Genomic DNA, 14,166 nt, shown 5'->3' on the forward strand with positions numbered 1-14,166 from the left:
TTTCCCTGCTGTTGGCCATTGAAGACTTCAATGCTGGACTTCCCTCAGGCCAGCATTCGCAGTTGTATTGACCATTTAGTATGCAACATATTGACACTGGAATCTGATCTGCAATACAGTTACATATTACTGCTAGGAAGGGTAAGTTTTCATTACTGGTAGCAGCGTGCATGTTCAGGGATAAATAGCTGTACTGCAACTGTTTATTTTGAGTTGTGTTTACATGAAAGCTTCTACTGATGTTTACAGGGTCTTGATGACTGATTACATAGTAACTGAGTTAGCTGGCATGCATCTCAGTTATGGAGAGGCACAATGCAACACACTGCACAGCAAGGCAGCTATACAGTGAATGATTTCCAGGATGGAGGTTACCAAATCATTTAACATTTCAAATATTTAATGGCTGTTTCTTGTGTCAGGATCCCTTAGACCAGAATGACAAGAGACTGGCTGACCTCACAGTGAGTCAAATGTTCAGTTTGAAGAAGCTATGCTAAAGCAAATTGAGGACACTCCAGCAGCAGCTTGTGATCCACAGCTAAGAAACTAAGTACCTCAATCACCAACTTATGGAATGTCCTGAACCAGAAGGGCATGCATACGTTCAAGTGTTGGAATAAATCCTATCAGCTGATGACTTCCCCTGGTATGTGGAATCTGCCAATGGAATCTACACCAAGCTGTAAACATCCATGACTTCTAAACACATTATTTGTTTACTGCCAAGGCTGCCTTCACAAGGGAAGAAATATTCAACAGCCACAATAGCCATGTCTGAAAGTTGAAAAATCCTAAGGCAATTTATGTGTTCCACTATCAACAAAAATTTACCATAAATGTGTGAGCTGATATAGTTCACAACCATCTGACTGAACTTATGCCTCACATGCTTTTTAAAGGTAATTACCATATCTTTCTCTGTGAAGTACTATTAGTACTCCAGTTAGCTGCCATGCAATGATTATGGTTGCATCATGACAGGCCCTGCATCACTTTGCTGTTGACATCAGAGTTGATGTCAGAGAACATTTAGACCATTTTTTCCCCAATTGTTGGACGGGGAGGGCTGGGCCATACCAAACTCACCAAATTCATCTAACCTCACTCGTATGTATTTCTTTTTGTGGGCGAAGAGGAGGTGTTTGTTGTACGAGGTTTGTCCAGAAAATATGTATAAAAGTTGAATAATGTCTGTATGTTATAGGCTGCAGTCACTGCCAGGTGGTACTACTGCTGTAATCAATCCCATCAATGCTCAGTTCAAGTCAGAGCACTCTGCGTGAAGGTGGGAGTGTGCAGCAGTTTGTTGGCAGTTACCCTTTTTCACCTGCCGTCGGCATAGAGCTCTCTCTGATTGAGGAACAGCGCGTCAACATCAAAGATTTTTGAGTGTTTGAAACAGGTTTACAGAGACAATTCTCTGAAGGAACCAACCATGAACAAGTGGTTAAAAAGGTTCCGGGATGGCCAAGAAGAAGTGAGCGATGACCCTCGCCCAGGACGCCTGTCGACATCGAGTTCCGATGCAAATGTTGAACGAATTCGGGCTTGTGTTCTTAAAGACCGTAGATTGACAGTCAGAATGACTACTGATGAGCTGTCAATCCCCAAAACAATCGTTCACAAAATCCTGACACAAAAACTTGAAATGAAGAAATTGTGTGCGAAAATCATACCGAAGCTCTTGACGCCAGAACAGAAAGCAAAGAGGGTTGAGTGCTGTGAGGATTGGTTGGAAGCAGAGGAATGAGGGGACTTCCTCAACCAAGTCATCACTGGAGACGAGTCCTGGTTTTACGAATTCGATGTGGAGCTCAAATCTCAAAGCAAGGAATGGAAACTAGCAGGAGAACTGAGAACAAAAAAGTTGTGAAAATCAAGGTCCAATGTGAAGCCAATTTTGATTGTTTTCTTTGATTCTAGGGGCATTGTTCACAAGGAATTTGTCCCTCCCGGCCAGAAAGTGAACAGAAATTTTTACATGGAAGCTCTGACACGTCTCAGAGCTCGTGTGGCCTGAGTTTGACCAGAGTTGGCAAAAGGGGGCAGGTGGATCCTTCATCATGACAATGCGCCTGCTCACACATCACTCGTTGCGTGCGAGTTTTTGGCCCAAAGCTCAATCACTGTGACAGGCCACCTGCCTTATTCACCCAATTTTGCCCTGTGTGACGTCTTCATGTTCCTGAAATGCAAAATGGTGCTTTGGGGGCGGCACTTGGGAGATGTGGAAGCAATCAAGGTGGAAACGACATGGCAACTGAACAACATCACAACTGAAGACTTTCAGCAATGTTATCAACAGTGGAAACGGTGTTGGCAGAAGTATATCGCATCTCAGGGTGAGTACTTTGAAGGAGACCATATTGTAATACCAGAATAATTGTAAAATAAAGTTATTATTCAACTTTTATATGTATTTTCTGGACAAACCTCATATAAGACATTGAGAGGAACCCCAGAAGAACTAGTTGCTCCTCTATTAAAGCTATTTGTTTTGAGCATGTTAGACAATCATTAGCAATGAGATGGCGTTTATGCATTGACGTAAATGGATGGACTTTTCAGCAACATCTCTGAAAGTGAGTGAGTGAGAGAGAGAAAGAGAAAGAGTGTGTGTGTGTGTGTGTGTGTGTGTGTGTGTGTGTGTGTGAGAGAGAGAGAGAGAGAGAGAGAGAGAGAGAGAGAGAGAAGGTGACATGCAAAAATCAAACTATATTAGTGGGAAATCCCCAGTTTTTAGATTTGTTGCACTGGATGTTGATAGCCCTGATGATATTTGACCCCAGCACCTCCGTTTGTTTGGGTGGGAAGCTGGTTATATGTATGTTCAAGTGTCTACAGCAGTTTCAACCATCTTGGTAAAAATAAGACTTACTTTCCAGAAAATATAGTAGAGGATGGGGAGGGGGAGAGCAACGAGGCACCCCTACCACTGGTAGGAGTGAAGAGATGAATGAGAAGAAGGTGACATGTTAAAATGTAAAAACATGGAGAAATGACTGATATTAGTATCAAATCTATATTTTTTTCATTTGTTTAGATCTGGGACTGAAATGACAGGAAACATACTAGTTGATATTTCTCTTAAAAAAAAAAAAAAAAAAATAAGAATGTTAATGAAGGCTGTCTCAAATTACTGTGTATTAAAGTGCACTGAAACAGAAGGAAATGGGCCAGGTGATATACACTGAGGTGATTAATGTCACAGATTAGTGATATGCACATATAAAGACGCATACCCAAGGTGTAAAATGGCAGTGCATTGGTAGAGCTGTCATTTGTACTCTGGTAGTTCATGTGAAAAGGTGTCTAATGTGACTGTGGCTGCACAATGGGAATTAACAGACCGAATGCGGAATGATAGTTTGAGCTGGATGCAAAGGAAATTCCATTTTGAAAATCATTAGGGAATTCAGTATTCCAAGCTACACAGGGCCAACAGCATGCCAAGAATACCAAATTTCAGGCATTCTCTCTCACAATGAACAATGCAGTGGCCAATGGGCTTCACATAACGACTGAGAGCAGTGGTGTTTGTGTAGGGTTGTCAGTGATAACAGACAAGCAACATTGCTTGAAACAACTGCAGAAATCAATGTGGGATGCATAACAAATGTATCAATTAGGACAGTATGGCGAAATTTGGCACTAATGAACTATGGCAGCAGATGCCCAATGTGAGTGTCTTTGCTAACAGTGTGACATTGCCTTCACTGGTTTCTCCTGAACTCGTGACCATATCTGTTGGACCCTAAATGGCCTAATCAGATGAGACCCAGTTTCAGTTGGTAAGAGATGATGGTAAGGTTTGAGTGTGACACAGGTTCCACAAACTCAGAGGCCCACGTTGTCAACAAGACACTGTGAAAGCTGCTGCTGGCTCCATAATAGTGTGGGCTGTGTTTACATGGAATGGACTGGGTCCTCTGGTCCATCTGAATTGATAATTGACTGGAAATGGTTATGTTCAGTTACTTGGAGTCCATTTGCAGCCATTAATGGACTTCATGTTCCCAAACAATGATTGAATTGTCACTGGGCCACAACTGTTCACATCAGCAACACTTTTGCAATTATGGAAAGCTGTAGAAGCAGCATGGCTCAATATTTCTGCAGTGGACTTCCAACAATTTGTTAAGTGCATGCCATGTTGAGCTGCTGCACTATGCCAGACAAAAGGAGTTTGGACGTGATATTAGGAGGTATTCCATGACTTTTGTCACCTCAGCGTATGAGCCAAGGGTGTCTGTTAGGCATGTAGAGGTTACCCACGCCCGGGTTCCCGGGTTCGATTCCCGGTGGGGTCAGGCATTTTCTCTGCCTCCTGATGGCTGGGTGTTGTGTGCCGTCCTTAGGTTAGTTAGGTTTAAGTAGTTCTAAGTTCTAGGGGACTGATGACCTTAGCAGTTAAGTCCCATAGTGCTCAGAGCCATTTGAACCATTTTTTTGTAGAGGTTAGGAAAGCACTATTCCTCAGTGAGATATAATCTGACTGTTGAATCAGAAGGTCATGTGTCACTGGAAGGAAGATGATTAAGTGAGGAAATATAAGCTGCAATTAGAAAATGGTGTCTGTTACATTTTTAAAAAAAGTATCAACCTGTTGGTGTATTTGTGGTGCACGTATTCCTGCATGACAAATATCAGTATCTTTCTTTTTTATCCTGCCAAGAAGGCAGCTGAGACTTAAAATGACATCTGATCTTTATTTTAGCTGATGGTGAACCATGTGTTGTATGCCTGTGCAAGTAATAATTTTGAATGGCTAATTAAAGACAGTGTTCTATCATCTTCATCAGAAAATTAAAAAAAAAATTCATTAAACATCAATAGTACACTACACGTTGCCCAAATGAGAAAATACAGAATTTCCTATGCAGAGTGATGTTGAACAATGGGACCAAAGTAGAAAAAGACCGTTCAGAGAATAAGTAATAAATAAGATCTAATGAGCATATGTTTAGCAAATATTCATTTCCATGTTAGAGACCATTTATCAGAACTACATATTTGAATGAGATTCCAAAATGTGCAGTAACTGATGATACACTAGTCACCTGATAGTATGGAGAAACACCCTCATAGCAGCACCAGGCGGGTGACCTACCAGAACATATTAAGCAAGGTGACAGTGTGGAACATCCTCCAAGAACTGTTTCTGCCTATACCAACTAAAAACACTTAGAAGGATTATAATGGATGAGCTTTTCTCTGTTGTAACAGTTTTGGTGTGGTTTATTGATTGCATCACTACCAATCTAGAATTCCTATTACCCATACTGCTTACAGATGAGAGCATCTCTTTTGAGGAATGGTGTCTGCAATCTCCAACACAAGCATCTGGGGGGATACCGAATATACCCTTAGGAATATGTCCTTGAGGCATCAATGTAAATTTAGCCCTAATCTATTGGTGGACATTATTGGCTACTGCCTTGTGAGCTCTCACATTTCAGCAGTGTCTTCTTCAGTCCATGGATTGTAGGAGGCTATTCAGTTGGATAAGTTGTCTGGATGCCAAACATAAACTCTTTAGTCTTTTACCCAGAGAGTACATAAACATTTTTGTAGATCACATTGCACAACAGACCACTGCAATCATAAAAATTCGCTAGAGTGCATATGACTGGCAACCCACGGATCTTAAATGTCTTATTATAATGTCTGAATCTTTCATGTATTCTCAGAGTAGAAGACTAAAGAGATAGGTTTGGCACTCATACAGTTTAACTGGATAGACTTCTACATAAATGGAATAGGGAAGGCATTGCTGAACTGTGAGAGCCAATAAGGCAGTAGTCAGTAATCTCCACTGATAGATTGTGGCTCATTTTGTATTGATGCCTCATAGGAACATATACAGGGGTGTTCTCAGTATCTCTGCCGATAGTTGTGTTGGAGGTTGCTGACATCATTCCTCAAAAAATATACCCTCATCTGGTGCACTCTACTGAATTTGAATGAGTGCAGTGTTCCATAATATAATGTGTACATCAATCTCTTAGGGTGCACAGTGGCCACTCGGAACACCTCCTTCAAGCCATGTGATAGTTTTCCCCAGTGTGAATGAAATGATATCTTGCATGGAAATACTGAATTTGCAGACATGCTTTTCTTAGACTGCATATGTTCCTTATTTTCTCAAGTACTGCCATTTGATCAGACCCTCAAGATCTGGTCAACTCTGAACTGATTAAGAACTGGGCATGGAAGATATGCTGACTCACTCTTCAAATGGGGACTGCTGTCTTCGCCAGCATGTGACTGCGGCAATCCTAAGCAGACCCCAAACACATCAGAGAAGTACGCAGTGCTAGAGCATTCAGTGGGGACTTTGAAGAATTCCTCGTGGCATCCAAAAAATCCATCAAATATATACAAGGATTAGATGTTTGTCTGTGAATATATGTAATTTTATGTAATGTAGAATAACATGATTCAATACTGAAATTTACTTAAATGCCATACGCTAAATAAATATCACATAAAAGGTGTAATAGATAAATACTTAATGGAAGTTATATCTTCATCAGTCACCTTACTTGGCAAAATTTACTAGTATTAATTTGGATATATGTAATCTTTTTATGTGTCCAGTAAGCCAACTTAAACAAAATAATTTTGCTCTAGATAATAAACCACCAACCACATTTATGTTTCTGTTATATACATTATCTGATAAAATGAATTAGAATGACAGATCTTTTAACCTGAGCTTATGAAGATTTTAATATTAATTAATTTTTAATTCATTCAGCATGGTGTGAAAAAATTTTGTCTTCAAATTAACTTGTAATATCCTTTTGGAGGCTTATGAGACAATAAAGGTAATAAAACCAAACACTGAGGTTGCATCAATTCAAATTTGATGTATTTGTGACAAAACTCAATCCTCTTATGTGACAGGTCAATTGTAACACTGATGAACCAGTTTTTAAGGGCCTTGGTGTAAATCTAATTGTATATTGTATCCAATGTTTTGGTGTGAAATTATGTAATATACTTGAGTTTTATTCATTGACAGTACTTAGACTTTCATATGTTAACTATGTGTATCTAAATTGTAAGAATATGAACTCACGTGCAAGCATGGCAATTCCTTCTCCGGAGGTTCCACCCACAATAACTGGCACTCTGTGGAAACGTCCTTGAGTCATCAGTACCAATGGTTCTTCTGTCAAGAAAGCACCTGAGTGTTCCTTCTCAACACATGGAACAAATGCCACTGTCAAAGCTCCCATTTGTTCCTGGGATAAAAAATAAAATATTATTTCAGTTTTAAGTATGTAATTGAAGGGGCAGTTGTACCATCCCACTGAAAGACAAAGTTAAAAAGATTTTCCTCTATTTGAGGAATGAACAATTCCGTTAACATCCAAGGTATGCAGAGAAAGGCCCATACAATTTGTACCTACTTGCTGTGCAAAATACAGTCACTTTTTGTGAGTCTCTCTCATTTTCTGCAATAACTTGTGGATGCTCAGTACCCATGATGCTAATAAAGCTTCATGATTCTTTGTCTAACGACTCATGTAGAGCATTAGTGAATCCACCCTCCTGTAAAAGGTTCTGCATATTAGTGCAAAAAGCACCACATTTTGTCTTGTCTGGTGGTCTCAACTGGTAGACGAGTTGCAATAAGCAAGTCTTATAGAATAAATGCTGCATATTTCAGGGTTTAATTGTCTCTCCATTTTGTTTCTTTCTCTAACTCTCTCTTTTTACTTATGTGACTTGGATCTTCTTCAATATCTCCAGTAACATGTGTTGTGTGGTTACTACATTATGGTCATTTGTTAAATTGTGTTCAAAAGAATTTCTGCACTATTACATCAGTCCTGTACATGCAATTCCAATCTCAAAAAAATCTACAAAATTATTTCTCACAATAGAGAGCCACTGTAACAGCAATTGTCACACTGAGAATATGAACAACACAGACAGGCAACAAACTCATTGACAACCAACTTAGGAAGATGTGAATAACATCACGAATTATTAATTTCTGATCAGCAAGGAATAAATCAGTCTTACCTTGGCAAGATTCCTTTTTTAATGTACATGTATTTGTGACCCATACTTGAGTGATATGTAGTATGGTATTCTCCAGTTCTTGAAATCTTAAAGCTGTTTCTATTGAAGCTTGTGCAATGGTGGTGATGATTGTTGTTTTATGAGACAAGACTGCATATTCATCAGTCCTTCCACCCACAGGATGCTCAGCTTATAACAATGTAGATGAGAAGAAAATGAGCTAACTCTGTATCATAGGTCTAGTTACTGACACACATTGTCATCATAGCTTAAATGAGTATAATGTTAATCAAAATGTTTATGTATTTAAAATACTATCCCACTGAAAACAATGCTTGTTTGGTCATTAAAAATGGGATGATTACAAGTGGAGCTCCATGATTCAAAATTATATCTTCTTCAAGAAACTGTACAATATACGTGGAGACAACATAGCAGATGAGGTAGACTCTGCATGCTGTTATGCATTTATTGCCATTTGTCAACTTGAGAAATTCTCCTTTAACAGCTTCTTCCTTCTCTAAAGCCCATGTTGTCTTCAGGAATGGAGAATCTTTTCCTTGTTCAGTTGCAGTGTTTGTTAATGCAGTGATGACTGGGACATCACCAGTTCTGTAAAGCTCTTCCTGTTGAGTCCATGAAAGGCTGTCAGAATCACTGTGCTAGCATTCAGTTTGATATCACAATGTTATGCTTCAACCATAAGCAAAATCTTGCATTACAAGGCAGCATAACTTTGCAGTTTTCATAGACACCATTTGAAAATATGTAAACAACTTCACAGATCATTGTGTAAGGGGTACTACATCAACAGTAGTATGATGTAAATCATACCCCTTACACTTCGCTAGTTCTTTGGAACTTTCAGAGCTGAAGGTGCCTTTTATGGCAGGAGCATTGTCTTGCTGTTATATTCAACAATGCCCAAGCATTAGCAGTTATGCACCCCAGTGTGCGAAGAGAGAGTTGTCATTTGGGTTTTGTGTAGAATTGTTGTATGGAGTTGCTTAGTACCAGAATTATCTGAACAGTTGGCTAAAGTGATAATTTATGAGACTGGGAGTATTATGTTGACTGGCAGGGTGATAGTGAGTAATGATATGGTTTATTTTCAGAAGGTGCACGTAATTACTTATGAAATCAATGGATGAAGTGGTACCATCATTCTTAGTAGCTTCCATTGGCACAACACATTATTATTTGACCAGTTATAGAAAGGAGTACCATGGACAGTTATAATGTGAAATATCAATTCACAAAAGTGATACAGCAATGACAAACTTCGTTGTGAAAGTGGAATAAATTTAACTGTTAATACAAGCATAGCTGGGCTTATATAAAAAAGGTCAATAAACATGTAAAATGCTCTGTACAGTTACCCTTTCATAACAACATTCTTCCATCTCAATTGGATGAACTTTAATATTCATAAAGTAAAGAGACACATTTTCACTTTAGGCAATATGATCAAAATTATTTTGCAACAAAGCATTTTTGTCGGTTAACCAAATCCCCATCCCTGTCTGATTGCTGCAAATTAATGGAACAGCTGCTAAAGGGGAGGTCACAGTTGGATTACCATGAAAGGACATGCTTTTTGGTGAAGAACAGTTGGAACAGTGAACTCCAGAATGCAATAATAAGAAACAGTAAGGAACAATAGAGTAATGAGTCCATAAGCAAAGAGAGTAAGCAAATGTGCCATTACCAAAAGAATCATGTGTGAAACAACAATCTGTAGCATGTTGAATTAGTGCAGTTTGAGGTAATCAATGTGACAATGCACAGGGAGAGGTCCTGTTTGAGCACCACATCACTACACAACAACCAACAGTTGGAGAAAGAAATGGAAGTGTCACGTAAATGCCAACTGCACATAGTCTGACTTTGCTGCTGTATGTGAAACTTTTGAACCATTTAGTATGTACTGTAACAAAATCTATGTAGAGAAAGACAGTTAGGACTGTGTTTTTTGGTTGTTAAAATGTCATCAGTAAAAGAGCATATACCACTAAATAGTGTTGTGGGAGCTTGTTTTGGTAATGAGGGAGAATATGATGTTGCAGGGTTCAAAGATTCAAGTTTTTAGAATGTGACTAAGCAAGAATCAATACACATGGAACTAACAACAGAATTAAGGATGAGTAAAACTTAAGTGCCACAGACACAAAAATGGCAAAAGCTAGAGAGAAGCCCACTTAGCAGTAAAACTGAACATAAATCATCTCCAAGTATCAGTCAGTTGCATGTAATGGCGCAGTCCAACTTGACAAAGGAAGGTTAAGAAAAAACTCTGGAAGAATTAATAGAGATTCAGTAAAACCTGTGCTAGAATTTAAACTGTTTAAAGAAATTCAAGAGCTGTTAACCACAAATTTGGAATGCTAGTTACAAATGGCAATTATGGAGCTCAGACAGGTGCAGGAAAAGAAAAGCACACACATACAGGAAAAGGTTAATAAAACTGAAGGAAAATGTAATATACATTTAAGTAAAGTAGAACAAGACATAGAAGACCATGGCAGAAAACTGAGTGTGATGGAAATACATAATTACTAAAAAGCAGGAAGAAATAGTTCTACAGGTAGAAGACAAAAAAAGGAAGATAAATACACTAAACATTATGGTAAAGGGGTCCCACAAATGGAAATTGTAAATAGCTGGAAATCCAGTAAGTTACATCCAATTTTCAAATCACACCCAGTTGCTTTCATATGTCAATTCTGTGATTTACTGCCAAAAGTGTGGAATGGTGTGACCAAAATGGCTTACATCATAAATCAGACGGACAATGAAGTTTGTAATTGGGTAATGCGGTTAAAAAAGGAAAGTTTGTTGTACACAGAATTTGAAACAATTTTCATGCCAAAATACTTATCTGAAAGCAAACAAAATGAGATTTTAAATCTGATTTCCAACCATCCATTGATGTGATTAAAAGTTCTCAGTTTTTTTTTTTTTTAATTTTTCGAAAAAGAATTAGAGAGAAATTAACATTTAGAAGTGCCTTATGAAGAAAGCCACACTGTGTGCTGGGTGGTGTAACACCTGTTATGTAATGTTTGCAGTAACCTGACTGGTACAATAATTGAAATTATGGAGCAGACATGACAAATGTCTGTGCAGACTGAAAGAAAGGAGAAACAGTGGAAGACCAGAGAAAACATTGATGGAGAAAATGACAGAAGGCAAGATTATCACCATGAAAATACACAATATAATTAGGGCTTATCTTCTTACACAGAGGAACTTGGGAAGATGTTGAGCAACATGAGAGATCATAGTAGAGATCAAATGTATGCCTGATTACTGGCACAAAATACAACAATCAACACTAAAGAAAATTTTTCAGAAATTTGAAACCTGAGGTGCTAAACTGAAATCAGAGTTTTATAGGGAAGAAAAAAAGTTTTGAGGCATATAATTACACCAGATGGTATAATAGTAAATAAGGAGAAATCTGAGGCAGTGTGTAGTTCCCCAATGTTGAAATTCTACTATTATGTTCCTGGCTGGGAATCTGTAGTGTTAACTGACCATCAGGCTTTGTAATAACTGTTAAGAAGTAAACTATGTACTGGGATGTTAGGGGTATGGAATTTAGCTCTGCAAGAATTCAATTTTGAAGTGAAATATATACAAGAAGAACAGAATTTGATGCCCAACATACCCTTGCACACACAACTGCCGACTCCAGAAGACTTGATACTACTCATCAAAGGCATACTCATGAAGGAAAAGCATGCAGAATAGTGAAAACATATGCCATGAACAAAATGCTGACTAATGTCTATTATTGCTGAAAAGAAAGTATGGGTTCACTGGAGTAGAGAAAATCTTGATAAGTTATCTAGTGCATGAAGAGGTATTGTACTGAAGAATGAATACAGACAAAGTAGAGTGGAAATGTGCATACCAGAACATGCCATATTTAATCTCACATGGCACAAGTATTTCAGCTGTGGATGCTTTGGAGCCAAGAAGTGCATGGAAAGACTAGAACAGTCCAAAGAGGATATGAAATTCATGAAGATCATGTGAAATTTGCCATAAAACCAAGACTTTTATTATTAATGTAAATACTCTAAGTCCCCTGCATGGCCAAAAGTGCTTAAAGAGATAGTAGCTGTTGACCTTTATCTATGTCAATAGGAGGAGCAATACAAGTTCATCTTACTCCACTAAAAAGCTTTGGGCAGAAATGATAACACAAGCCAATTTACATGAAAGAAACAAGCAAGTATTTTAAAAAGACATGATGTAGAACCAGTGTCTATTTCACACTATAGATCCACATCCAATTCTGCAGAATGTGTTATGAAGGAGGTAAACTCCAAGTGTCAGATGTATTGCCAAAACATGCATGAAAATGGAGTCAGTTAATAGGCAATTTTGAGGAAGTAATCAATGTGCCACATGATTCTACAGCGTATGAGCCAGTAGAAACTGTATTTAACAGGGAACCTGACAGTCTGACTAGAGAAATCCTAAGGAACTTGACTGATGAAGAAGAGACACATGAGAGAAGATCAGTAAGGTGGAACAAATGTCAGTGAAGAAGGACAATATCAGGAAGGTGCACTACACTGAAATTTGCAGAAATAACTGAAACTTTGGGAAAATATCCTTATGGGGTTTAGTAGTAAGAAACAGAAATGTTCCTCCTACTAGGGAGGGCACGTCCTCCTTTTCTTCTGTTTTTTTTTTTTTTAATTTTTACACAAAATGGTTAACTTTTTAAAAGAGAACTGTAATTACAACAAATATTCTTCAAAAGAGTCTACACAGAAAAGGTTTTGTGCATATTGTAAGGCAAATGGATATTTGTGAATACATAAAAGTTGGAATAGTTTTTTTTAATGCATAATTTGTGCAGCATTTCTCGCTCAGTCAGTTACAAAAATGAAAAGAGAAATTAAGTATATGAAAATATTTGGTATTCATTCAATTTGATGAAATTTCTTGTGCATTCTGTAATGTTGAAATCAGGACTGGTGTACAAGTATGAAAATGGCAGTTTACCCTTCTCATTCTCTCACTACTTCCCTACCACTGTCACTGCTCTTTTTCCCTACACTTGTCCAGTTTAGTTGTGTTTATGCTTTGAACTTATTAAAGGTATGAAGGACAATTTAATTTGTTGTGTTATTTAGAGTTTCCTCTTACTCTCTTTTCTTTTCTGTGGACTGAGAGAAGAATAATGCGCGACCCTACCACCTCTTTTATTTGCAGTAAATATATGTTGGAAGGAGAGACATCAAAAGTGGTGAAAGTTTGGAAACTTTGATACATGTCCAGAGTTGGTTAGAGAAAATTTTTCCATACGAGCTACTTAATATTTGATGTCTTCCCCTCTCCACTTTCCCCTCAGACACTTTCACCTGTATCAGTTTTCACTGCAGATTGTGACATGTACTGTCTACAAATTATGCACTTGGCTGCCTCTGACACCTCTCTCAACCTGGGATCTTAAGCGGCAATTACTAACTGTGATACATCCTGTATAGAAATCTGTGAAGCATCTGGCACCCCAAGCTTGCTGCCGCAAGAGGTGTCTTGCATCACTAGGGGCTTAAACAGTCCTGTATGTGTCAGCAAGTACCAGTTATTGTTAGTCAAGATAATGTCTTCTTAGCTACTTATACCTTTGCTCCAGAACAAAGAAATGATGAAGGAAGATAAAGGCAGAATGAGGTTTTAAAGATAACCATAACTCCTCCCTCATCCACAAATACAAGGACTCAATCTTATTTCTTCTTGCAGTAAGTTGATGCAAAAGTACTTCAGTCATGTTTTGTAAAGGGAAGCTGAAGGCTTTCCAAGCAGTCCTTGCACTCTCATAATATTCCTGAATATTAAATGCTCCAACTTCTTCTCCTTAGGCCATTGCAAAAGGAAGAGACAAATTCATCCTTTGTATTAAAACAAAAACAGGAAAAGGTCCTGGTGATGACACTTTTAATATCAGATTTCAATGTTAATGTACTTGTGGGTCATGAAAGCAATGCTGTCATACAGTCTTGTTTGTCACTCACTACCAATGCAGCATGCCTCTACTCCTACCCTAGTATATCTTCAAGTTCAGCTATGGTTGGGGAACAGCATGCACCCTAGAAAATGCGGTTG

General features: G+C 38.2%; 1 protein-coding gene across 1 annotated transcript in view; it reads right to left on the bottom strand.

Moving 5' to 3' along the window:
* The window catches only part of LOC126162015 (esterase FE4-like), a 431,873-nt gene that overhangs the window by 57,383 nt on the left and 360,324 nt on the right, over positions 1-14,166 (bottom strand). The window contains exon 7 of the mRNA XM_049918237.1: positions 7,088-7,253. Within this exon, the coding sequence (XP_049774194.1) occupies positions 7,088-7,253 (166 nt within the window). The remainder of the gene's footprint in view (positions 1-7,087; positions 7,254-14,166) is intronic.

Source organism: Schistocerca cancellata, chromosome 2, assembly GCF_023864275.1.
Source record: "Schistocerca cancellata isolate TAMUIC-IGC-003103 chromosome 2, iqSchCanc2.1, whole genome shotgun sequence".
Taxonomy (NCBI): domain Eukaryota; kingdom Metazoa; phylum Arthropoda; class Insecta; order Orthoptera; family Acrididae; genus Schistocerca; species Schistocerca cancellata.